This window comes from Rhinolophus hipposideros (assembly GCF_964194185.1).
Source record: "Rhinolophus hipposideros genome assembly, chromosome: 17".
Classification (NCBI taxonomy): Eukaryota; Metazoa; Chordata; class Mammalia; order Chiroptera; family Rhinolophidae; genus Rhinolophus; species Rhinolophus hipposideros.
In genome coordinates, this window is record NC_138063.1 from 40,157,518 (window position 1) to 40,185,341 (window position 27,824).

At 40.7% G+C, this 27,824-nt stretch overlaps 1 protein-coding gene across 2 annotated transcripts; it reads right to left on the reverse strand.

Moving 5' to 3' along the window:
* Window positions 1-417: 417 nt before the first annotated feature.
* LOC308509976 (calcium-binding tyrosine phosphorylation-regulated protein-like) lies at window positions 418-26,820 on the reverse strand. 2 transcript variants are annotated; one of them, XM_081078688.1, is made up of 6 exons: window positions 26,762-26,820; window positions 23,973-24,145; window positions 23,821-23,874; window positions 12,060-13,301; window positions 2,720-3,318; window positions 418-502 (listed from the first exon to the last, which is right to left on the reverse strand). In XM_081078688.1, the coding sequence occupies exons 2-5, from the start codon at window positions 24,118-24,120 to the stop codon at window positions 2,729-2,731; spliced, it is 2,034 nt and encodes a 677-aa protein (XP_080934814.1). In that variant the 5' UTR covers window positions 24,121-24,145; window positions 26,762-26,820; the 3' UTR covers window positions 418-502; window positions 2,720-2,728. The 2 variants fall into 2 exon arrangements, with proteins under 2 accessions (XP_080934814.1, XP_080934815.1); XM_081078689.1 differs by lacking the exon at window positions 2,720-3,318.
* Between the last annotated feature and the right edge of the window lie 1,004 nt (window positions 26,821-27,824).

The window sequence follows — 27,824 nt, forward strand, 5'->3', positions numbered from 1 at the left end:
ATGTGATTTCTTTGAAACTTTCAAATGTACTAACGTTGCCACTTCATGCTATCCTAAATCATCAAGGCTGTCCTTACAAAGAAGTCCTTGTGGTGCCACAGACCCCAGGGCCCAAGAGACACCAGCTGCGTGGCCTGCACAGTGGTGAGTAGGCAGTCGGAGTAAGCAGTCTCTGGGGAAATAAACACATTATTACAGCAAGGTGCTGCTCTTCATTGGGCATGAATGCCAAATACAAAATTATCGACTGGGAATACCTGGCGAGAAAAGCTACAGTGGGAATGGTTGGTTGTTTTTACAGTGTGTGCAACAATTGGAAAATGCTATTGTCACGAGTCTGAAAAGATTTAAGGGCTTTTTGTGTTGGGTTGCTTGTATACCTCCTAAATTACAAAACAAGCAAGAATACCAGGTTTTCTGCTCGCATGAAGTTTATTGATACATTACACTTAGTGGCAGACTCCACCTTGAAGGTCGATTCAAACAGCCTCATTTTCCGCATCTGTTAGGAATAACGTAAGCAGCAAATTGTTTAAATTTAATCATGAAATAAAACATGTAAAACTAGTACATCAGAAATGCAAGGTCTCCCCTCCTGCTGTCTGGCACTGGGCTCTTAACTAATCAGTTACCTGTGCGTTTGCACTAACATATCCTAGCATTGAACATATCCTAACATATCCTGAAAACAGCCATTTTGACAATTCCACTAGAAGTCTAAAAGGGGGGATAAGAAGTAAATGAACATGGCCTTAAGGTATTTTGATAACTAAGACTTGTCACCTTAAACATAGTTAATGTAATACTTGAACCTACCTGTGAATGAAATCTAGTTTTTTGTCCATCAGATGTTCAGCTTGAAATCCCCACAAAAAGCTTTATGTAACTGAACTTGTTGGTGTGTAGGTATTATATACTCTTAGCTCATCTCCCCACTTCCTCTGATGACATCCTTCTGACTGGTTTTCCACATACCAGCCAGCAGGATCTACCCTTCATCTGGTTTCTCATTGAACTTTCAGTCCAAGTTTCCTTCCTTGGTGTGCAGGGACCCTATATTATGGTCCCCTCTTCACACCTCCAACTTCCTCCCTGTAATCTCGCCCATCTCCCAGCCAGTCTCATTTTGGCCGACTTGCAGTGTCTGGATCTCTAATGATCTTTCCTGCCCTAGGGCTCTGTCTGTGGGCTCTTTGCAAGGCTGGCTCCTTTCATTCACATATCAGTTTACATCTGGGCCAAATAAAGGAGGGCCTGTATCAGTACCTTGTTTGTTTTCTTCATCACACTTCACAATTTTCTTTTTCTCAACCTCCCCCACTGACTGTAGGGTCACTGTTTTGCTCACTGTCCTATACACAAGTGGAGGAGGAGGGGCTAGCACAGTATGTCACACTTGTGGAATGAAAAAAAATTTTAATTGATTGATAAAACTGTGTTGTCAACAGTTAATTCCAGCGGGCTGTTTAGCTCTTTACTGTGTTTCCAATCTTTCCATTCTGCTGTAAATATTCACTCTAGGAGGGAAAACTCTTTACTGCATTGATTGGATAATCTCTAGCTCTCCATTTCCCTGCTCTTGTTAAGTCTGGTTTCTGCTCCGCCCTACCCTTTCACCATGTCAACTACAGTGGTACCTCGGTTTTCAAACATAATCATTCCGTAAAACCGTTCAAGTTATGAAAGTTCAAAAACAGCCGACAACTAGGCCTCAGAATCTTGCACTCAGCGGAAGCCGCTTGACACGTTCGACTTCCGAGGCGAAAACCGAAGCATTTACTTCCAGGTTTACGGCATTCATAAACCGAAATGTTGATCAATGGAGACATTAAAAAACTGAGGTGCTACTGTAGATTGTAAATTCCCACTTTATAAGACAGGATAAGTAGCCTAGGAAATTGACCACGCCCTCTAGGATATAAAGGAGCACCTCACTGGTTACACAAGTAGTAACTGACTGTACCTGACACCTGTGGCTGGAGGAAAACTGTTTCATCCAGGAAGGGTAATCCCTATGCCTGGGACCTGACCTTTAGCTAATTTCATGTCATTATAATCTTCTTTACATTGTGGTGACTACGACTCCCAGCATGCATCTGATGCCATGACAGTTCTGGAGAAATCAAATAAGAAAAAAGCAGGACTGAGGAGCCACATCAATGGGATGTCACCAAGCCCTGCCCTGAGAGGGATAAAAACTTTCAGTCAGGCCTTCCTCCTGGGGACTTGCTCTCAGAATTCGCCCACATTTCCCTCTCGTGTACTTTCATTTCAGTAAACTCCCCATGCTTTCCTACATCTGTCTCCGTCTTGAAGCCTTTCTTGCGTGGAGACCAGGGCCTGGTCACCACTGCTCCGGGTTCAGTCCTCTCTTGGACATCCCCATGAGCTTCTGGCGACACTAAAAATGTTTTTCATTTTTTTGTTAAATCCATCCCCCTTCAGCATCTTCCATGACTAGACACAGAAGGAGGTATTCGAAGGTGATTGGTTCCGGTCTGAGGCACCAGATCCTTGGAGTGAGTCATCATGCTGCAATGCACTGCTGCGCATATATTAGTAGTTGGCGGTAAGGGAGCTGGAGACAATAACCTCATCAAATTAGAGGACACCCAACTCATTGCATATCTCAATTCAATTTAACTTTTAAATATCTCAGTCTCCAGGTCAACAAATCACAATGCTGAAAACTGCCACATATTATAGTAGGGAAATTTACCTGCCGGTTTTAAGTTTCTGCTCTGCGAACATGGGCAGTAGTCACGGTTATTTCTCCAGCAATACCATAACTCCCAAAGGGAGTATGTTTGTCACCAGATCCTGAACCCTTTCCCTCTACTGGGAAAGCAACAGAAAGAAAAGCTGGGCTTTGTGGCCTGGGGACATCTTGTCCACTTGTAGGAGGACTAGCATTCTGGGGGTTTGGGGGGTATTTCTGGAATTTCTGATCTGCAGGAACCTCAATGGGTACTTGGACTGTAGCATATCTCTTCAAGGGATCTGCCTGGGAGACCACAGCATGTCCAGGAAGAGGTTTCCAGTCCTGAGCTTCCTGAACATTTGAGCCTACTAGAATAAAAAGTGGGGCCCCGGTCGTCTTGCTGTTGTCCATCATCACATAAGTTGGATGAGTAACTTTCGGTGGGTGCTCCAGAAACTGTGGATCCTTAGAATTAGGTAAATAGAGGGTTGCTTGGGGGAAAGGCCCAGTAGCAGTTGGTGGTGACGGGTGATTTTGTTGATTCATATCAGTTAGACAATAAAGGGTCCACATGTTAGAATATGTTGGTGCTTGTCCTGCTTCGCTTGTTGCTATTGCTATAAAAAAGAATTTGTAGGCATTAAAGATTTGGTCTCTGTACCAGGTGCTATGCACAGAAATATGTCTAGAAAATTTTTTATTTACATATAAACAAACAGCCGTAGTAGTGTGTGCCATAAAGCATGTTATAGAGAGGGCTAAGTAGATTGTGTTTGGTAATGCGAAATGAGATTCTCTACAGTTGGAAAATGAGAACAGTGCTGCGATAGCAATTGGCAAGGAAACTAGAGTTGTGGCTGAAGAAGCAATCTCATTCTAAGTTGCTGTTTCCAGGTACTTAAACTTTAGACATGGCTTTTATAGGAACCTCAAGAGGAAAAGGAAACTAAGCAATTTTGGCTTTACCAAAAAAAAAAAAAAAATCAATTGAAGAATGTGTTAAGCCATTGAAAAAAAGGTTAAGGCATCTGCAGTGACTTTGTTTTTAGTTCCAGGTGTACAAAAGCATGTAATGTTCAGATGTTTACATCCTTCATAAAGTGATAACCCCACCAAGTCTACTACCACTACCCCTTTGACATCATACATAGCTATTACAATACCATTAATTATATTCCCTATGCTATACTTTACATCCCGGGACTATATATAATCTCCACATATATTTATATATATATATTTAGTTATAGTTGACATTCAGTATTATTCTATATCAGCTTCAGGTGTATAGTGCAGTGGGCAGGCATCTACGTAATCTATGAAGTGATCCCCCAATAAGACCCATACCCATTTGACACACTGCATAGTGTTTACAACATTACTAATTATATTCCTCATGCTGTATTTCACATCTCCGTGACTATTTTGTGATTACCAATTTCTGCTTTCTAATCCCTTCACCTTTCTCACCCATCCAGAAACCCCCTCCCATCTAGCAACCACAGTATGTTCCCTGTATCTATGAGTTTACTTCTGTTTTGTTTGCTCGTTTATTCTGGCCTTTAGATTCCGCACATAACTGAGATCATATGGTATTTGTCTTTCTCAGTCTCATTTACTTCACTTAGCATAATGTTCTCTAGGTCCATCCATATTGTTGCAAATGGTAAGATTTCATTCTTTTTAATGGCAGAGTACTACTCCATTGTATAAATGTAGCACAATTTCTTTATTCAGTCACGTATTGGTGGGCATTTTGGTTGGTTCCATGTCTTGGCTGTTGTGCATAGCACGGCAATAAACATAGTGGTGCATATATTTTTTCAAATTAGTGTTTTGGATTTCTTTGGATAAACACCCAGGAATGGAATTGCTGGGTCATAAAGTAGTTCTGTTTTTAATTTTTTGAGGAACCTCCATACTGTTTTCCATAGTGGCTGCACCAATTTGCTATCCCACCAACAGTAAACAAGGGTTCCCTTTTCTCTACATCTGCATCAACACTCGTTTGGTGATTTGTTGATGATAGCCATTCTGACGAGTGGTGTGGTATCTTGTTGTGGTTTTTTATTTATATTTCTCTGATGATGATTAGTGACACTGAGCATCTTTTCATGTCTGTTGGCCTTCTGTATGTCCTCTTTGGAGAAATGCCTATTCAGGTCCTCTACCCTTTTTTAAGTGGATTGTTTTTTTTGGTGTTGTATGAGACTTTATATAAATTTTGGACATTAACCCCTTATCAGATGTATCATTGGCAAATATCTTCTCTCATTCAGTGGGTTGTCTTTTTGTTTTGTTAATGGTTTCCTTTGCTGTGAAAAAAGTTTTTAGTCTGTTGTAGTCCTATTTGTTTTTTTTTGAATACTAATTTCATATCCTACTACTTCACTAAATTCATTTATCACTTCTAATAGTTTTTTAGTGTGATCTTTGTCTATGCATAGTATGTCATCTGCAAATAACGACAATTTTACTTCTTCCTTTTCCATTTGGAGGCCTTTTATTTCTTTTTCTTGTCTGACTCATGTGGCTAGAACTGCCAGTACTGTGTTGAACAAAAGTGGTGAAAATGGGCATCCCTGTCTTGTTGCTCATCTTAAAGGGAATGCTTTTAGCTTTTCCCCATTGAGTATGATATTAGCTGTGCGTTTGTCATATATGGCCTTTATTATGTTGGCATATGTTCCCTGTATTCCCACTTTACTGAGAGTGTTTTTATCGTAAATGGATGCTGGATTTTGTCAAATGCTTTTTCTGCATCTACTGATATGACCATATGATTTTTATTTTTCATTTTGTTTATGTGGTGTATTACATTAATTGATTTGCAAATATCAAATCAATATTGCATACCAGGAATGAATCCCACTCGATCATGGTATATAATCATTTTAATGTATTCCTGAATTCGGTTTGTTTTGTTGAGGATATTTGCATCTATGTTCATTAGGGATATTGGCCTATAGTTTTTCTGTAATGTCTTTATCTGGTTTTGGGATCACGGTAATGTTGGCCTCATAAAATGTGCTTGGGAGCCTTCCCCTCTCCTGGATTTTTTTGAATAGTCTGAGGAAAACTGGTGTTAATCATTTTTTGAGTGTTTTGTAAAATTCACCTGTGAAGCCATCTGGTCCAGGACTTTTGTTTGTGGGAGCTTGATGATTACTGATTCAATTTCATTGGCAGTAATGAGTCAGTTCAGATTTTCAGTTTCTTCTTGATTCAGCCTTGAAAGATTGTATGCTTCTAGGAATTTATCCATTTCTTCCAGATTCTCCAATTCGTTGGCGTATAGTTGCTCATAGTATTTTCTTAAAATTTGTTGTATTGCTGTGTGTCGGTTATCACTTATCCTCTTTCATTTCTATTTGGGTCCTCTTTTTCTTTCTTGATGAGGATGGTTAAAGGTTTATCAATTTTGTTTATCTTTTCAAAAAACCAGCTCTTGGTTTCATTGATCTTTTGTATTGTTTTTTAGTCTCTATTTCATTTATTTCCACTCTGAGATTATTTCCTTCCTTGTACTCACTTTGGGTTTATTTTGCTGTTCTTTTTCCATTTCCCTTATGAGTCAAGATAGAATGTTGATTTGAGATTTTTCTTGTTTCTTTAGGTAGGCCTGCATTGCTATGTATTTCCATGTTAGGACTGCTTTTGCTGTGTCCCAGAGATTTTGGGTCATGTGTTTTCATTTTCATTTGTCTCAGGGTATCTTTTGATTTCTTCCTTGATCTCATTTTTGACCCATTCATTGTTTAATAGCATGTTATGTAGTCTCTGTAAGTTTGTGTGTTTCTCAGGGTTTGTTTTCCTTGTAATTGAATTCTAGTATCATACCACTGTGGTCAGAAAAGATGTTTGATATGATTTCGGTCTTCCTAAATTTATTGAGGCTTATTTTGTGGCCTAACATATGGCCTATCTTGGAAAACGTTCCATGTGCTCTTGAAAAGAATGCATATTCTGCTTTGGGGTGAAATGCTCTAAAAATATCAAGTAAATCCATCTGATCTAGTATGTCATTTAAGGCTGCTGTTTCCATGTTGATTTTCTTTCTGGAAAGTCTGTCCATTGGTGTCAGTGGGGTGTTAAAGTCCCCAACTATGATTGTGTTACTGTTGATCTCTGCCTTTTTGTCACTGAATCTTTGCTTTATAAATTTAGGTGCTCCTCTGTTAGGTGCATAGATGTTTACTAGGGTGATGACCTCTTTTTGGATTGACTTTTTTATTATTATGTAATGTCCTTCTTTGTCTCTTATTATAGTCTTTGTTTTAAAGTCTGTTTTATCCAATATAAGTATTGTTACTCCAGCTTTTTTCTCATTTCCATTTGTGTGAAATTCCAATTTTCATCTGTTTACTTTCAGTCTGTGTGTGTCTTTTCAGTCTGAGGTGGGTCTCTGGTAGACAGCATATGCATGGATCTTGTTTTCTTATCCATTCAGCTACCCTATGTCTTTTGATGGGAACATTTAATCCATTTACATTTAAAGTAAAATAGGTACATAGTGATTGTAATTTTATTATACATATTTTTGATCTTCATTTATTTGTTTTCTCCTTTCTTCTGCTTAAAGAAGTCCTTTCAACATGTCTTGTAATACTGGCTTTTTAGTAATGAATTCCTTTAGTTTTTTTCTCCTCTGGAAAGCTCTTTATCTCTCCTTCAATTTGAAATGTTAGCCTTGCTGGGTACAGTAGTAATCTTGGTTGTAGGTCCTTGTTTTCCATTACTTTGCATATTTCCTGCCACTCCCTTCTGGCCTGCAAAGTTTCTGTTGAGATATCAGCTGATAGTGTAATGGGAACTCCTTTGTAAGTAACTAGTTGTCTTTCTCTTGCTGCTTTTAGGATTCTGTCTTTAACCTTTGTTATTTTAATTATGATGTGTCTTGGTGTTTGCCTGTTTGGGTTCATCTTGTTTGGTATTCTTCACTTCCAAAGCTTGTATTTCTATTTATTTTGCGAGGTTAAAGAAGTTTTCAGTCATTATTTGTTCAGATAGGTTCTTAATCCCTTGCTCCCTCTCTTCTCCTTCTGGTACTCCTATGATGCAAATGTTGCTGCACTTGATGTTGTCCCACAGTCTCCCTTAAACTATCTTCATTCTTTTATATTTTTATTTTTGTTGTTCTGATTGGGTGTTTCCTTCTACCTTGTTTTCTAAATGACTGATTTGATCCTCTCCTTCATCTAATTTGCTGTCGATTCCTTCTCATGTATCCTTCATTTCAATTATTCTTTATTTATTACTTTTTTTTTTAATGGTTTTTATGTCCTTCTTTTGTGCTTGCTATCTCTTTGTTGAAATTCTCACTAAATTCCTTAAGCATTCTTATAATCAGTGTTTTAAACTCTGGTAGGTTTCTTGCCTCCATTTCATTTAGTTCTATTTCTGGAGGTTTCTCTTGTTCTTTTATTTGGGACATGTTTCTTTGTTTCCTCATTCTGGCTTCCTCTCTTTGTTTGCTTCTATGTGTTAGATAGATCTCCTACGTCTCTCAGTCTTTTCTGGGTGGCCTTATGTAGTATGTGTCCTGTGTGGTCCAATGGCGCAGTCTCCTTATTTTCCTGTGCGTGCGTTCCAGGAATGTCCCTTGAGTGTGTTGTGTATGTTCCATTGTAGTTGAGCCTTGATTGCTTTTGGCACATTGGTGGGATTGACTCCCAGGCTGACTGTGAGGATTGGCTATACCCACTGTATATGAGCTACTGTGTGGGGGTGACCTCTCAGAGGATTTACAATTGTAGGCTCATGTCTGTTGAGACTCTCCTTTGGGTGTGACCCTTGTGGGGCTAGCCAGGTAGTGCTCTGGTATAGTCTGAAACTGGCCTCTGGGTGTGTTGTTTCTGGTGTCTCTTGGAGGGGCTCCTGTGCAGGCCAATTTGAGCCTTGCCTTTTACCAGTCCACAGCTACCTAGTAGGAGCACAAAGCTATATTTAGTTGGCTGCTGCTTGTGCTGGACCTGAAGGCATGTGTGGGTGGCCTTGCTGTGAACAGAGGCAGGCTACCACATGAGGCACCTTAGCAAAAGGCCCAGTGCCCTCTAGGCTATTGCCACCCGCCAGTGCCTGTAAGGCCCAGCTGTTGAAATAAATAGTCTCCTTAGGTACACGGTCCGGGCTGGATGACCCAGTGTTGAGGGTACAGTCGGCGATACAGTACTAGCTGTGTGGGGCAGAGTCCCAGGGAATCATGAGACATGGCCAGTGGTTTTTATAAAGTTAGTACACATTCAGTTTTAACACTAGTGCCCGGCCAGTGACCACTTTGCACAGCACCCTGAGAACACCACAACCAGCCACCACTCACCTCAAGGCAGTGCCTGGCCTGTGACCACTTTGTGAAATGCCCTTAGTATACTATAGCCATCCACCGTTTGCCTTAGGCTCGCAAATCCCTGAGAGCTGCCTAAGTGTAGCTGTGGCACTGGTTTTGGGTCACTGACCACGAACAAAATAGCCCTAGGCCATCATGGGCCCTCCCCTGCTGTAAAAGGCCTCCGCAGCTTGTGGAGTGGGGCCAGACACCCAGATGCTCAGAGTGCCCTCGCATGCAACTCTTAGTGGGCAGGGTGCGATTCCAGGGATCTAAGGGGTTTGGTGGGTGCTTTCTACAAAGTCGGTGCAGTCTCTCGTCTCCCATACTGGTGCTGGGCCCACGATCACTCCACAAAAATGCCTGAAGAGACCACAGCCAGTCACTTCTTGTCTCAGGCACCCAGGTTCCTAAAAACTGCCCAAGAGACGCTGCTGCACAGGTCATGGTTACAGCCCAGTAAACCTTTCCTGTGCTGCGGTGGGTCTGCAGCCATGGTAGAAGGATTCTACAGCTTGTGGGGCGGGGGGGGGCAGCAGGCCAGCAGTCAAGAGTGTCCTGCCCCTGGTGTGATGTAGCACCAGCTATGCATGGGGCAGGGACCCAGGGCATCACCAAGGCAATGCCCATGTGCACATTCCACCAGACCAATGTGGTTTGAGACTTGGCCCTTTGGGGGAGGGCTTAACTCTGAAAAGATGGCGCCTTCCTATAAGACACACGTGTGTCAGGTTCCACACAGGGACAATAGCTCCTATCCCTCCAGCTCCCACCCCACACCCACACAACTCAGTCCTTACCTGCACATCCCTGGGCCTACTGAGCTACTGCCCCTCTACCAGAAACCAGGTGAGTGCCTGCAAGTAAGCAGGTCCATATGCTGGTTCTATAAGAGGGCATCTGGGTTTCCAGCCACCCTCCAACCTATCAGGAAGGGCAGACAGAGTCCTCGCTGATTTTTACTGCCAGATGCTGTGGGAATTTCTCTTCCCAACACAGGACCCCTGGGCTGGGAAGCCAGGAGTGAGGCTGGAACCTCTCATCTTCAGGGGGAACCTCTGCCACTGAGGGATCCCTCCTGGCCCTTGAAGGGTCCCACCATCCATGGGGTTGTGGTCAGCCTGCTTTCACATCTCCCCCCCTCCTACCAGTCTCAATGTGGCCTCTTCTTTATATCTTTAGTTATAGGTGTTCTGTTCAGTTACTTTTCAGATGGTTCTTGAGGTTGATTGTTCTATAATTTATTTCTGTTTTGGTGTGATCCTGGGATGCAGTAGGATTAGCGTTTACTTAATCCACAATCTTGCACCAGTTCTATATTCTTTTCTAAAGAAATCTGCACTATGTGTCATCTTTTGATCACATAATCAAATATCTCTGGCCCTTCAGGTACTGTATTATTTCCCATTAATTTGTTACCACACACAAAACATGAGATAATCTAGGACTCAGAACCCCAGAGAACACCACTTTTAGGAAAGCCTGAAATCATAGGTCCTAGGTGGCAGTAAAAGGCTGGTGGTCTCACAGGGCCCATTAAGAGATCGAAGCATGCCATCCATCTGCTTACACCAAGGACTCTACAATGTCAGCTTTGACTTTCCTAATGAAGACGGCACTACCTGGAGGACTGCTCCCTAGGAGATGGGACAGAGGAGAGAGGTACCTGATGGAAGAGCTGAACTTTGCCCAAATGTGCCGAGTTCTGCTGAGTGCTGGGCCCTCTGTCACTCTGTCACTGCTGCAGCTTTGTCACTTCCCCAGAAGAGACTACGCTATGCACACAATTAAGCTAGTGTGTTTTCAATAGCTTCAAATACTTTCAATGGATCTTTCTTGAAGCTAATTAAAACAGATGCACAAGCCAAGTCTTCAGTATTTTTGTTAACGCCCCTCTTAGCGCTTGCTTGAGAAATAGTGAAGCACTGGAGAACAGTAACTTCGTATGAAGTGCTGCATAAGCCACAAGTGTGATGCCAGGCCCACACACTACACTCCCAGCACGGGCCTCTGCCTTTTCATCTGTGCAGAACCCCTGTCACGCTGCCAGACACAATTTGTTCTCTAAACACCTGCTTGGTTAACAGTCCTTTTGGTAACATTCTGGCTCTAGCAAGAGTCAAAGTTCAGAGAGTTTCTGCAAAGGAAATGGGGGAGGCTGGCTCATGCATGTCCCATCTACCCGTAACGGGACAAGGACTCCTGCACTTGTCTAGATGGGGCAGGATGGTGGGCAGACCAAATGCCATAATTAGATGGAGACAGAGGTCAAATCCCATCTGTGTCACAGGAAAACAATGGCGATAGTTCAGCAGCCAAAGGCAGCTTGATGTGGGCACTTGTGGGGGAACTAATAGAAGAAGCCAGTCATCTCCACTGCGTTCATTATGGCTCAAGCGCCTGCCTGTCCTTTCTGCTGCTGCTACCTCCCTGCTCCTGTGTGACAGACAGACCTTCAACCTGACCTCTTCTCTCTCCATCCAACTGCTTATGAAGCTGCTCCCTCAGCTGAGGAAACTCGCAGGCAGGAAATCAGTGCTTGACCAGCTCCCCAAACCTGGCTCCTGACTCCAGGTGAAAGCACCAACACACCACCACTCCTTTCACTTTTAAAATGCCACAGCCTGTGTAAAGGCATTGCTGGAGTTTGACTTTACATTCACAAGTCAGAAATTTCAAACCAACATCCCCTCATCACAGCTTTTCAGTAGGAGTATTCACAACACACGAATATGTCTGTGCCTGACCGCAGGTTCTAATGCTTTTCACTACATAATATGTTCGAAAGAATAACACAAAGCACTGATTGACCAAACTTGAGGGCAAGTTTTGGTGACGTCACTTTAAAATCGCTCATCTCATGAGAGTAAAATTTCAAATACAACAAAGCCTTTAAATAGGGTTGGCATTTTAAAAACCCTGGAAAATAAAGACTTTTGACCAATCTTCAGAGAGCCTACCTAGATGGTTACCTGAAATACAGATGTGAACTGGAAAGTAATTTTCTACTTTGTGAGTATCTAACTTTCTTACCTGGCTCCATCAAACCTTGCTCAGGTGCTGCTTCCCATTCTGGTTCAATTTCTAGTTCAGTAGAACCTTCTGGAACAGGAGGAAGGGGGCCACTAAAAGCACCTGAGTGCCCAGCTTTTGCAGCTTCCCCAGAGGGTTTGACCTCCTTTTCCTGGGATGCAGAGTTTTCACATGACTCTTCCTGCCCAGGCACTAGTGCAACGATCTCCACTTCAAGGTGCAGAGATTTTTCAGAGCCTACTGCTTTGGTAGAGCCCTCTGCATCCAGGGATTGTGCAGGTGGACCTTTCAAAGAGTTGTCAGAGATCAGAACTGTGGCTTCTCCCTCCATATAGACTGAGGGATCATATTTTGTATCCTCCAACTGTGCACTTTTTGCAGATTTTTCAGACATGTCTGAGGCTGTCTTGCCTACAGGTATGAGACTAACTGGTGGGGACAGCTCATTTTCTTTAAGACAAGCAACATGATCAGTTAAAGGGATGGCTATTTGTTCTGGTACTTGCTGCACATAAGTAACTCCTTCAGTCACAGGCTCATCTTTATAGATAGATGATATATGAATGGTTGATGTAACCTCAATACCAGCCTGCAAAGGGACCTCAGGAGCTTGATGATAAGCAGGAGGTTCTTGATCATCCTGCAAGGGGAGTGAGGGAGCCGTGGATGGTTCAGCCTTATCGTCTTTATGTTTAGAACCCAAGTCTACATGGACAGATGTGTAGTTTACAACCTGCATTGCTACCCCCTCTCCAGAACACACAACAGAAGCAGCCACCAAATTATCTTCAGCAGCCTCTGAGCTCAGCACCTCGTTGGAAAGAACAGGCATACTTGTTGCCACATCCACCATTAAAACGTCAGACTGATCAGAATGAATAGATGAAACGTTACCTAACATCTGAGCAGCAAACTGAGCTGGGTCAGCTGGGACATAGGCCAACTCTGAGGAGACAGCTGCTGGATGTGGTGACGAGGGAGGGGTAGTGGTCGTAGGCGTGGATGGTTTTGAAGGACCGTAGACTGCTTCGGATGTCTCCTCAGGCTCTGGGAGCAGCTCAGCATGAGATGATGGGCACTGAGTGGTTTTGCTGATAAACAGTGGTCCAGCTATATCGTCCTCCTCTGTGTCTGTTGATTTTTCTATCCGTGTAGGTTCTTGGGAAACTGTAGGTATTTCTTTTGGCTCTTTTACACTTTTGGATATCTTCTCTTGTGTCGTTCCTTTTGACCACTTCTCAACTAAAAAAAAACCATATGATTAATAAGCATATATCCCAGAAATGAAGAATTTTAAAGAAAGCAACAAGAGGTTGAGCATTCAAATGTCATATTTATACACAAGTACAAAGGGTTTTGCTTCATTTCTAATATCTGTGATTCCGAGTGTGTAAGGAAGTATTCCTGTCGTATCCACTCAAAAGACACTTCAGTGCATCTCTTTAGAAATGAGGGACTCCAAGTAGCACAATGACAAAACTAATAACCAGATACAACTTTTGGCTGGTCAGCATCAGGGGAAAGGTCCTAACTGCCTAGACATAAGGAAGCTGAAAACCTCCATGCAAAAAGCTCCTGACCCAAACTTCCACACACAACTAAGGAAGAGGGGGGAAAGACTTCAACGTGGCCAGTAAATACCTAATCATCAACGGGTATAATAACAGTAATGAAACAAATGCTGTCATATTAATAAAGGTACTCCTCAATTTAAGGAAATTGTATGTTAATTTTATCTTCACGAATTGGAAAACTTGAGGATGATAGGGTATTTTTACATTAGGAAACATCACACTTTCCAACCCAAAAATGGTAGCACCCAAGAGCACGGTATGATAATGCAGCCAAATTCCTGCTGCCTCAGACAGAGAGGCAGAAAAGTGACCTCTGGATCCATCAGTATGGACTCCAAATCCTCAGGCATGAGGAAAATTCTTTGGAAGGTTTGGGAGGTCAAGGCAGCTGATTACATAGAAACTCCTAGAGCTGGAAAACTCAAATCATGTGCTTGTCACCCACACACCTGTATAACCACCTCACTGAACATTTTCATATCTGCTGACTTTACCGAGGATTTCTTTGGGGATTCATTCCCCTAGTATCATAATGAAATCTGTAAGTAAACTTTGCTTTACAAGAATGTGTTTGCTTCAAGTCAAAACTTGGAGACATGTTCATATGTTCAGATACTTCCCAAAGACAATGTCTCCTTCCACTGTAGCTGCTGATTTCTTGTAAACTCAAGGTGTAGGTGTCTTGTTCTGGGCATGAATCCAACACCAAATGATCATGTACAGAAAAAGAAAAACTACATCTACTCTTACTTAGAATAATAACCTAATTTTCCTAACCACCTCTTTGGGACTCCCTCACCCACTTTTTAACAAAGTCCTTTATCCACTAATACACCCTAGCTAGTCCTTATATTGTATTATGACACTGTACTAAGCACTGTTGAGGATATAAAATTACTTTTTAAATAATAAATAAGATAGGTTTTTATTATTGCTTTTTAAGCTTTTACAGGCTACTAAAATGGCTGACAATTGTAATTAAATTCAGTTTAAATCAGGAAATTAAGTTTTTGACATATTGTATTCGTGATTACTGATACGTTTTGCATATATTATTTCTGCATATAATTATTTTAGTTATTCTTCATATATTTATTTAAATTATTGTGGTAAACCTCGTATAATCCTTTCCCAAACATTTTTTCCCTTTTTTCTATTAGTTTCAGGTGTATAAAACAATATAATGATTAGACATTTATACCTTCCTCTGAAAGTGAAAACCCCCCTCCCAGTCTACTACCCCTCTGACATCGTATATGGCTGTAACTATATCATTGACTATATTCCCTATACTATACATCCCATGACCGTATATATATTTTTTTGGTACAGATGACATTTGATATTATTCTACATCATCTTCAGGTGTACAGCACAGTAGTCAGGCATCTACACAATCTATGAAGTGATCCCCCCAATAAGTCCAGTACCCATCTTGCACGCTACATGATCTTGACAACATTATTCATTATATTTCCTATATTGTATTTGATATCCATCCCCATGACTATTTTGTTACTACAAATTTCTAATCCCTTCACCTTCTCGCCTACCCCCAATCTATTTCCCATCTAGCAGCCATCAGTTTTTTCTCTGTATCTCTGAATCTATTTGTTTTGTTTGCTTGTTTATTCTGTTCTTTAGATTCCACATATGAGATCACATGGTATTTGTATTTCTCAGTCAGACTTATTTTACTTAGCATAATATCTTCTAGTTCCATCCATGTTGTTGCAAATGGTAAGATTTCATTCTTTTTTTTTTTTTTTGGCAGAGTAATACTGCATTGTATAAATGTACCACAATTTCTTTATTTAGTTGGCATTTTGTTTGTTTCCATATCTTGGCTATTGTGAAAAGAACAGCAATAAACATAGGGATGTGTATATTTTTTCAAATTAGTGTTTTGGATTTCTTTGGATAAACACCCAGGAGTGGAATTGCTAGGTTGTAAAGTAGGTCTATTTTTAATTTTTTGTGGTGCCTCCATACTGTTTTCCATAGTGGCTGCACCAATTTTGCAATCACACCAAGAGTGCATAAGGGTACCCTTTTCTTCACATCCTTGACAACACTTGTTTGTTGATTTATTGAAGACAGCCATTCTGACAGGAGTGAGGTGTTATCTCATTGTGGTATTTATTTGCATTTCTCTGTTGATCAATGACGGTGAGCATCTTGTCATATGTCTATTGACCATCTATCTGTATGTCCTCTTTGTGTCCAAAAGGTCTCTTTGTGTCCTCTGCTCATTTTTCAATTGGGTTGCTTTTTTTGGTGTTGAACTGTACGAGTTTTTCATAAATTTTGGATATTAACCCTTTATCAGGTGTATCATTGGCAAATATCTTCTCCCATTCAGCAGGATGTCTTTTTGTTTTGTTGATGATTTCCTTTGCTGTGAAAAAACTTTTTAGTTTGATGTAGTCCCATTTATTTATTTTTTATTTTGCTTTCCTTGCCCAAGGGGATATATCAGTAAAAATACTACTAAGGGTAATATCTGTGAGTTTAGTTTACTTCCTATATTTTCTTCTAGAAGTTTTATGGTTTTGAGTCTTACATTGAAGTCTTTAATCCAATTTGAGTTTATTCTTGTATGTGGTGTAAGAAAGTGGTCCAGTTTCATTTTTTTGCATGTTATCTGTCCAATTTTCCCAGCACCATTTATTAAATAGACTTGTAAATTCTTGCTTCCATTGTCATAGATTAAATGACCATATAGGCATGGATTTATTTCTGGGCTCTCTATTCTGTTCCATTGATCTATGTGTCTGTTTTTATGCCAATACAATGCTGTTTTGGTTACTATAGAATTGTACTATAATTTGGTATCCGGTAGTGTGTCATCTCCTGCTTTCTTCTCATTTCTTAGGATTGTCATGACTATTCGTGGTCTTTTATGGTTCCATATAAATTTTAGGATTATTTGTTCTAGTTCTGTGAAAAATGTCATTGGTATTTTGATAGGGATTGTGTTGAATCTATATATTGCTTTGTCAGTATAGACATTTTAACTATATTAATGCTTCTGACAGTCTGTGCAGTTTTATTGTGATGGTGGTGGTGGTGGTGGTTGTAGTATAGATATTTTAACTATATTAATGCTTCCTATCCATGAGCATGGTATATGTTTCCATTTATTTCTATCTTCTTTAATTTCTCTCTTCAATGTCTTATATTTTCTAAGTACAAGTCTTTCACTTCCTCGATTAAATTTATTCTGTTTTTATGTTTTGTTTTGTTTTAGTTTCAGGTGTACAAAAACAATGTAATAGACATTTGCAGCTCTCACAAAATGACAACCCCCCCAATGTACTGACATCAAATACAGCTGTTACAATTCCATTGACTATATTCCCTATGTTATACTCCACCTCCCGTGACTATACACACACACAAACACACACACACAAGCACACACACACACACAAACACACACACGAGGTCTGACAATTACGTTCGCAAACTCATCCTAGAAAAAGTGCTACATACCTCATTGCTAAATATCACTACAGTCACTTTCGAAGTATTCCCCTTGGGAAGTTATGCACCGACAACAGCGCCTAATCCACCCTTCAAAGAAATTTTGGAACTCTTTTTCTGAAATGGCCATCAGAGCTGTCATTGTATTACCCTTGATGTCATGAATGTCATCAAAATGTCTTCCTTTCAATATTTCCTTCATCTTCATGTAAAGAAAGAAGTCATTGGGGGCCAGGTCAGGTGAGTAAAAAGGGTGTTCCAATACAGTTATTTGTTTACTGGCTAAAAACTCCCTCACAGACAGTGCAGTGTGAGCTGGTGCATTGTCGTGATGCAAGAGCCATGAATTGTTGGCAAAAAGTTCAGGTCATTTTCATCTAACTTTTTCACGCACCCTTTTCAGCATTTCCAAATAGTAAATTTGGTTAACTGTTTGTCCAGTTGGTACAAATTCACAATGTATAATCCCTCTCATATCAAAAAAGGTTAGCAACATCATTGCAACAAGTTCTCGAACTTAGTTGTCAGATCTTGTATGCTGCACAAACTGTCTCTTGACTGAATTCTTTCCTTCAAGAAGACAAAGAGCTGAGATACATTCATGGTAACAGGTTGATTTTATCAATTTTTATGAAGATGAACCCAATGTGATTTCAGTGAACTGATTCCACTTAAACTAACCACCACTACCACCACCACCACCACCACCACCACCACCACCACCACCACCACCACAATAAAACTGCACAGACTCTCAGAATTAAGAGCACAGCTAAAGGTCTTTATTCCTGTAAAAAGTTTAAGTATTCTTTTTAAGTGTAATAAAGTGACTGATTAAAACTCATTGTAGAATACTTATATTGAAATTCCATGGAACCAATAAGATAGATAAGATCCAAGCATACAGTATTTCTTTTTTTTTTTTAAATTAAAGTTTATTGAGGTGACAATTGTTAGTAAAGTTACATAGATTTCAGGTGTACAATTCTGTATTGCATCATCTATAAATCCCATTGTGTTCACCACCCAAAGTTAGTTCTCCTTCCATCACCATATATTTGATCCCCTTTACCCTCATCTACCACCCCTTTTCCCCCTTAATTCTTGAATAAGCAGAACTCATGTGGAGATTTGGGGTGCTGGAACATGTAACTGCCAGGGAAGAATAAGGAAAAAGGCATATTTTAGTACTAAAAGGAAGTCTGAACGTTGTCAAAGACAAGAGGAAAGTAAGAAGTAGGACATAACAGGAGATAGGAGAGGTAATTAATAAGAGAAGAGACAGGAGATAAAGACTGGAGGTGGAAAACTTAATAGAGTGCTTAAAGTTGAGAATTTGGAATATATACAGTACATATAATTTTTTAAGAGTTTCCTTGCTAGTCAGTACTCTGGGACAATCTAAACACATCTGAACTCACTAAAAACGACACATAGGTCACAGGAAACCAGAAATATTATCTCAGGCCCATCTGAGAAAGATTCCTCATTATTTATAGTCTGTAGCTTTAAATGAAAGTCTTTTATTCAACAAATATTTACTGAATGTCTGATCATGATAATGTCTATCATGATAATAATAGTGTAGGTTCTGAATGTAGCATCTGTCATGCTAAATGCAGTGCCATGCTAACCACACAGCTACGCTTGAGAGGTATGCATTCTTCTAGACGGCACAGAGAACAAAAACAAGCCTTTTGCCCAGAATGTACAGGATTTGATCAGAGATTCTACCTTCCTTCCTTGTTCGCCATTTTAATGTCAGCTAGCACAATCCCACTGCCAAGAAGGACCTTTCATTTCCCTTTCCTTTGCAGCATATCCTATCTTTTTAATCTCTCCTCTATGGCTCATATAAAGTAAAAACTTGATTCTGGTAGCTTTGGCGTCTAAATAAAAATCAGCTCTGAAAATTCCAAAAAAATCTTAACAAAAACAGGCTCCTGCAAAACTCCAAAATTTTACTTTCCTTACTATGAACTTTGGAAATTCAATATTGACTTCCTTCCTCCAGGCAATATTTGCCTTTCCCTTAAAGCAAATGAATGCTTCAATGGGTAGAGATAAACAGAACAGGAACAATTAGAGGTTATCTGAAATCAATACACTAGTTTAATATTTTTGAAAAGTATCCTTACAACATTTAAGATTTTGGATTTTGTGAAATAAGAGGACCTACCAAAGTTTCTGGATAGCAGAGTGAGAAGTTATAAAGACAAGATGTTCTTCTTTCACATACTGACTCTTTTCTCCTTGTGTTCCTGCTCTCATCTTGGCAACCTGGTTTCCTGTTCTAGCTTTCCTGGTTTGCCATGTCTGCTTCCCACCCAACCCCCTCCTCTCTTAATCCTGACCCTATGTTTCTGTCCCTAGTCTGACAATCTGACCCCAGTTCTTGACTATACCATTGCTGAAAAATTTGGACTATTCCTCAACTGATTAATCTTACCAGAATGGGAAAACTTGAGGGACCTAAGACCTCCTCCCCAAAACATCACCAGATGATCATTCAAACCTTTTATATCTTCATGAAATTATGACCATGGTAAGATAAGAGACTCAAGAAATAAAAGGGTCAGTTTGGCATAATACCTATCTCTGTGTTTAGGGAATCAGAATAGCCTTACTTGAAAAAAATACTGAGAAAAGTGCTGAGTAGCACCAGAGCATCCCAAAATTTAGTATGGATCATCCCTAAATAGTTATATTCCTTTTTTGTTTAGTAAGAATGTATAGCCTAAAATATGTGTAACCAACTAGAAAAATAATGCATAAATACAGCATTTGGCATAAGAAAGTAAACACATTTATAATGAATATTTAATATGAATAAATAAGACAATGTTGAATGATATGCATAACTACTATGGTACTGCATAGGAATGGAAATTGGGCCCAAAGATCAGCAGCAGTTCATGAGTATAATTACTAGTATCTGGCCAAGCCAAGAATGTCCAGGATCAATTAGAAAAGTCAACAGGGTAACTCAGCTGGGGATGCAGGTGGGCTAGACATTCTTGATTCTTCAAAAGAGGTGGTTTTCCTTACCTCTGCTGGACGCTGACACTGGAAACTGAACTCAATTAGGTTTAGGGAAATGGAGGTGATAGTGGTGTTGAGAGTCTCTGAAGGAGAAACCACTGCCCTTTTCATTGAGCCGTGAAAAGATCAGAATTAACTCAATCTAGGTTTCAGGTCCACACAAGGTGACAGGGGAGGAAGAAGTGAAATAGTGGTAGATAACGGGGGTAAAATGAGCTGAAATTCCTCTCCCGTCACTCTTTCAGTTCAAGAATTTAAGATTATTACAGAGGGATGCTAGAACATTACTGACTCTATTGTGGAAAGAGAATGAGTAATGCTTCTAGGAATATCTAAGTTTAGATCCTAACTCTACAAATTATTTAATATTTAGAAGCTTGTAAGTTATTTAATCATGCTCAAGCATCAGATTCTCTGAGTAAAATTGCAATGATGTCCCCTACCTTGTAAAGTAGTCTTGACTGACAAAATATATTGTAAGTGCCTAGGAGAAAACAAGTACTCAATAAATACCATTCCTTTCTTTCTTCTTTTCCTAGCATATACTAAATGGTGGAACTTAAGATACAACTCTTTCACCTTAAAATAACCCCTGAGTTTCTAAAATCCCCCCAATGAATGATCTACTTGGACAATGAAGAAACTCGCTTGAGAAGACTGAGAAATGGGGGAGCTTTCGTTGATTCATATGGTCATGTGATCTGTTTATAATCAAATTGCAGAAAAACAAGAGGGGGATCCAAGAATGTGTTTCACAGCATGAGCTGTTTTAGAAATGGACATATGTGGGTGAAATGCCACAATGAAGGCTCGGGTAGAGTCAGGGACCATCTTAAAGATCCTAGGCTCCGGAAAATGTGGGAAAAGATGACAGACAACAGAAAAGTGAGAAAAGTTTGCTCCCATGTCTGTTTCTTTTCCTCCTCCCTACTCCATCACCTGTCTCTGCATAAAATTTTGAAGGCACTGGGGAGATGGTCAAACACTACTGGTCCTATGGTGAGGCCTACCAAGAATGGGGCTCCTTCTAAGAAAAATCCCAGGATGAAGAGTTCAAATCAAACAAATGATATGTGCAGGCATGTATGCTTTCCCCATGCTTTCCATGCATATGGGCAGCTTAGTAGTAATGCTGCTAGGCAGCAAACTAAGCAGTCGGGAATAACTTTGGAGAATATAGCATCCTACTGAACATCCTTATGAAACACACGTCTTTCATGCTCACATCTGGGAGATGAGTGAGGACAGTGCATTAGGGGTGGCAGTTAGCTCTTGCCCACATCATCAAGTTCTAATACTTCGTGTTAACTTTAGATACAGCCTCATACTGAAGAGACTGAAAGACTAGTGTAAGTCACTTGACTTAGTCCTCAAAGAATGGTTAATTTCCCCATATTGCGAGTCACTGAAAGCCTGGGAGAACCACAGTCCTCTGCACAATAGAGCATGTAGGGTATTGTAAGTGCCACCATCCATATTTAATACTGGAACCCACTTAAGTTCTGTTTAGAGGAAGGAGAAGATGCCACCTCTTAAACCCAATTTTTACTGTAGAGAACTGAACAACCATGCAGCCAAATTTACCCACAGCTCCCACAGGAATAGCAGTTGGGGAATTAAACCAGTCAGTGGGTAGGAGGATGTCACTTGGGGGAGGAAATGCTCTGTACCAAGTGGGAACCTTATGGTTTCTGTTTATCCCCAGATAAACAGGCGCCATAGTGCTGCTTTCCTGGATATAGGTGGACTCATGCCGTCTCTATGGTAGGACCTGAGTTAATGGATCCAGTTTTTCCATTTAGGATGACAATAAAAGGCCAACAGAGAAGTGAACCTAACTGATATTAGACAGTAATGTTGAACTCTGTATTTTCTGGTCATCCCTTCACATTACCTTCCCATCTGCTCGCTAAACTCAACAAGCAATGTTCGTTTCTAGTCTGCTGCCTAAAGAGCAATTTCCTTCTACAGCCACACTGTGAGCTGAATTTTAGGATTATCTGTACACTACTTCATTTTCCTTGACATCTGTCGTTATTAGTAGAGAAAAGCAGCAGTATCGCCTGCCCCTTACCTCCTTTGAAAGTATAACTGCTCCATTAATTCACTACGTTAATTTTGAACACTGAGAGTCAAAGACATTAACCTAGCTGGACCAGAAACCACTTTAGTTTAGTCTACTTGCTAAGTGGAATGGTGGGTAAGTTGTTCAGTAAACCAGTTAGCATCAAAGGCTACCAGTTAGTTACATTTCGTCATAAAGATCACTGACTTCATTACCATTCTCAAACACAGTAAGCCTGCCCACTCCCCTAGCTCTCAAACAGGTCCTTGTACAGAGGACACAAGCGCAAAGGCCATAATCACCTTGACTGCTTGGGAAACCAGGCTTATGGGGAGGGGCAGAGGATCAGTGTTCTAGCACTTGTCTGTACACCTTGCTGGTGGTAAGCAAATCCCAGAGCTGTTTCCCATGGTAAGCTGAGAATGCCATCAGGATCATGCAGGAAAGGAGCCAGACTGGGCAATAAAATATCCCTGAACCTCAGTGATTCACTCTCCTGTCCCTTCAAATGCTTGACTCATGTTAATCTTGGTTTCTGTTATGGGGGTCCCATTCACGCAGGTCCAAACGCTCACAACTTACTGCTGATTTGTCTCTATCTTGGCCATGTTATCTATTAACATCACACAAAGGTAGAGTTCAAAATTGGCTGAAACTTTACCGATGATACGTTTTCTTTCTCTATGATCATTCCAAAATGGTGGTCAGCCAGAATTTATTTTTTTCCCACACTGAACACGAGTCTCCATTTTCAACACAAAAATTCTTCCAAAAGCTTTTTCTTACCATTCTTTTAGACATGAGTTCCTGCCCTTGGGATTTGACCAATGTATATTTTTTCGCTTATAGTGATCTTCACAAATTTTCATCATGTAAACTTTGCCAAATTTTCATGAAACTTAGTTTCATGCTGTCATGTTTGCATAAGATAGACATTTACACATATACACATAAAACACAACTGTTTTTCTAAGCAAATATACAGCCCTATGTCAAAGAGCCTGGAAGAAACCACTTTCTGCGAAAAACTTCTCTCTTCACTACACAGAGAGACATACAGAATAGATGGTCAGTGACACCTAATTGATTTCTTGTCCTCCAACCTGAACTGCAGTTAAACCATCATGGGGAGAGAAAAAAGGGGTGGTAAACTTCTTTATAAAAAATCTTCTACGGTGAAAGTTTATACAACTTTCCTAAATAATGTATTTCATTATAACTTGAGTCTTTATTACTACAAAATTTAATTCTTTTTAAGGTCACTGTACTTCCTTAAAGACAGGGTATATTGGAAAAGTTTGAGTCACAGTTTACAAACCCTGTTCTAGGTCTCATTGTACCAAATGGTTTTCAATACATGTGTCCTATTTTTGCCTTCTTAAAATTTAGAATCCTCCAAAATGTCGGTCCCCAGATTTAAAAAAAACACCTGATTCAATATAAAACATAAAGCATTCGTTTGATTATTTAAACATAAACAGTGTGATTAAACAGATAATATTTGTGGGCATCTCTCTTAAGTTTGATGTATGCTATTAATGATGCAATAGTTTATAACTAGTATTCTTATACTATTACCAATTGCTGTACTTACCTTTAATCTGATGAAATTGCTTAAGCAGATCTTTTATATCCAGACAAGAATTCCCTGAAGGAAGAAATACAGGAAATCACATACAAGAAATCCCAACTTAAAATTCTTTCTTTTCCAGAGCAACAAATATACTATCTAAAGCAATAACAAACCTTCTCTAAACAGAATAAGTTCTTCAAAATAAACTGCTACAAACTGGGTGATGTTTTGCGGGCTGGTTTTGAGGACGGCTCTGCTAATTCCCTCGAGCAGGTTCTTGAGGCCATAAGGTATGACAATTTGGGGCTTTGAAGAAATCATTTTTGGCAGATGTCTTTAATCTCAACTAAAATGAAGAAAAACAAAGTCTCATAGTGTATTCTTTTATTAAAACATTTGAGTTAACTATAGTTTCTATGAACAAATATATCTCCTATTAAAATTATTAGCTTTAGTTCTAATCTCTTAAAATTTATTCTAGTAAAATAGGCTAATTGTTGATGGTACTTAAAAAATTAAAAAATGACGTTACCAGTAGCTTTTTATGTGCAGGCGAGCAATCTAGTACTATTACAGAAATTCATGAGAAAAGCCGTGACAGACACTACAGGATGATAAAAAAAAAAAAGAAAAACAACAGAAAAAAAAACAAACAACCAACTAAAAAAAAAACTTGTTTCTGTAAAATTCAGTAGATACTTTGTGCAAGAAAATTTCAAGAAAAATAAATTAAGCTTATTTATCTGTGTCCAAACTATCTCTCTGCAAACCACATGGGCATTGGCTTTTCTGTACATTCATCCAATCGAGTTACAAAGTAGGGTTTCTCCAAGAAAATGTCTTTTTATATATATATATATATATATATATATATATATATATATATATGCATATACATATATACATATATATGTATATATGTATATACAGAGCAACAAATATACTATCTAAATATATGTATATATGTATATATATGTATATACATATATACACATACATATTTTTTTTTCTAAATACATCCCTGGACACATTGATCACCTAAGTATACATTTTTAGCTTTATATTTAATTTTTTAACGTTAATCAGAATAGGTATAAGTTATATGTGGTATTGTACCACCTACCACCATGTGCACCTCTTTCTTTTCTCATATCCTTCCTTAACCTGTGCCCAGTATTCTCCTAACTCTTCCTTCTCCTTTCTGGATCTTAAGTGGTACCAAGGGTACTGCATAGTATAAACGAATTCTCAGAATTGCAGAGGTTGCCACCCTAAATTGTGTGTGTGTATATGTTCTTTTTTGTTCTAAAAAAGGTTTAAGACTGCTTATAAATACACATAAAGAAAAAAATTAAATATTGAAGGAAATCAGTCCAGTGATAAAGGAAAAACTATGGTAGGAAAAATAGGATGAAGCTACAGGGAAGGTTAGTATTCTCATACAAGCTCCAGGCCCTACACTTTGATAAGAGATGGGGTGTCACATCAGTCCCTGAGCAACCAAGCAGCCATCACAAGAAAGGAAGCAGATGGTTAAGTGATTCAGGTTTTCCAACATTAAAAAAATCAGTAGCTTAGGAGAATCACAACTATTCTGGACACTGAGACCCAGGAGAAACTTCTCCTGTGGGTCCTCATACAGAGGAGAATAGTGTGTGATACAATGTACCATGTCCTCCACAACAACCCTACAGTAAATAGATGAACACGTTTCATGGAGCTAAGAGGCAGTATAGTTACAAGGGGCCAAGTTCTAATAAAATGCAACTGTGTCATAGCAAAATGCTGAATATTTGAAAGTATATTTCATCTTCACAAAGGTCAGGAAAAACATGAAACTGGATTGGCCAGAGCAAACCCTTTGAGAATATAACTAAGTGTATTGAATCCTTTAAGGAAATGAAACTATCAGAGTATAATTAAAAAGAACTGCACTGAATTAAACCATAAAGAAAAAAAAAACATTTGTGAAAAGCAAAAACAGTGTGCAGGTTTGGCAGGCCCACATGCTAAATGTTAAGGGACATAGGCAGTAATTATGTGCTACATATACATACATAAAATTTTTTTAAAGTACATCCTTTGCACCCCAGTGTCAGTGCATGGGTCATGTTTTCAAAGTGGCTTCTCAGTAGCCACGGGGGAGCTAACAAAACACACTTTCTGCAGGCAGTTAGCAGTTGGAGCCACACACTGGGGGGCAAGCAGCCATGAGGTGAGCTTCATCTTCCTCTGCACAGGCGGGGTATGCCCGCTCCCAGCCCACCAGACTTCCTGAACCTGTGGGGGCATTTCGTGCCCCAGGACCAGGAATGCTGAGCGTCCTGCAGCGCAATCCTGTGCAAGGAATTGTGCTGCGCAAGTCGAGAAACACTGGGACCCCAAGCCTCACTACATCAAGGGGAAAAGTCACAAGGACAGACAGTGAGGGTTGTTTGAAAGGGAAAGCTTCATGACGGCTCTCACATATCTTCTTTAAAGAACGTTTGTGCAAAACTAACAAATGTAGAACCCACGTTCCGCGCGCCAAACTGTGAACCTCCTCCACCCACTGCCACAGGGGAACACTCTCCGGGGAAGCAGTGCCTTTGACCGAAGATGGCGAGCGGGGGGCTTGGGGCCGCTCCAAACGTCACCCGCACACGGCACTCCCTCCCTAAGGCCCGGGGCCCGGCTCTGGGACGCCTGCATCCGGGCTGGCGTCGCCCTTTGGTTTGCTTGGCGGAGAGGGCAGTGAAACGTGGGAGACGCGGCATCCTGACGCCCTGTCCACTAGCTCAGGAGAGGCAGGTAGCGGGTCCGCCACCGCGGCACAGAGGCGCTGGCCGGCTGGTGCCACGCTCACCTGTGCGGCCCGCCCGTCCCTAGCGGTCCCCCACTCCCACCCGGGTGGCCCTCCGCCTCCCCTGACACTGAGGAACCGTCCTAACTGCCTCCGGGGCGCAGGAGGGACTCGCCCCACCTCCTCCTTTCCGGCTATGTTCTAACAAGTTTCTTCGTTGCCTCCTTGCCCGCGCTCCTAAAGGAAGGCGGCGCCCACTCGGCCTTTTATAGCTCTGGGGACGTCAGGGCGTGACTCATAAAGCCCACGCTCACGCAGCCGGCCAGGGACGGCCACGCAAGGAGGCGGGGCCTGGGCGTCCAGCCAATAGGGAGCCGAAAGGGACAAAGGCCGGAATTCCGCCGCCAGGTGGCGCGCTGCGCGCTCTCCGGGCCGGGCCCCGAAGGGCAGAGGTAACTGCCCTTTCCACACCCGGGGTCCAGGAGCAGGTCGAGGTGGCAGCCTCTCCGCTTTGCTCGCTTAGTCCAAGAGCTGCTCAGGAAGAGGTTTATGCCTGTTCTGTCTTGCCGTCAACTCCGCTCTTCACACAACCCATCCTCCCATAATCCGGTACTCTCCAGTCGCCATGTCGAAGAGTAATTTTCACATCGAACACCAATATAAAGAGAATAATTTTAGGCGACACAGTACTTTTGCTCCTGAGAAACTGGCCCGTGGATAGACAAATTTGGCATTATTTCTGAAGGTTCCAGTTTCTCGGTGGTCCGGATTCTTCCAATACCTCAGCCACAGTCCATCCTCCCCAAATCATACCTTTGCCAGCAACAGGTTGCAAGTCTGCGAGTTGCATCTGTGCATCACATCGGCTCGGTTTTACCCAACGAAAGGAACGCTGACTCATTTAAAGAACCCACTGTCTGCCCTTTCACCGCTTCAGGCTCACAGATTGGCGCTGGGCATTAAATAACCCCACAGCCATGAGCATCGGATTCTAAGCAGCCTTCGTTAGAATCGGTGTTCAAAGGTTTAAAAGGCAACACGAACCTCTAGAAACCATCCAGTAAGTATCATCAGGGCATATAACTGACAGCAATAACCACGACAAAAAAACTTAAAAACTTTAATTCAGAGAAAAATTATGGCCTCCAGAGTACTTTGCAATAGAGGCCTTGTTGAAGCTCCAATTCCACATCTACGCTGCACAAAGCGTTTTCTAGGGATATTACTTCATCTATTCAATAAT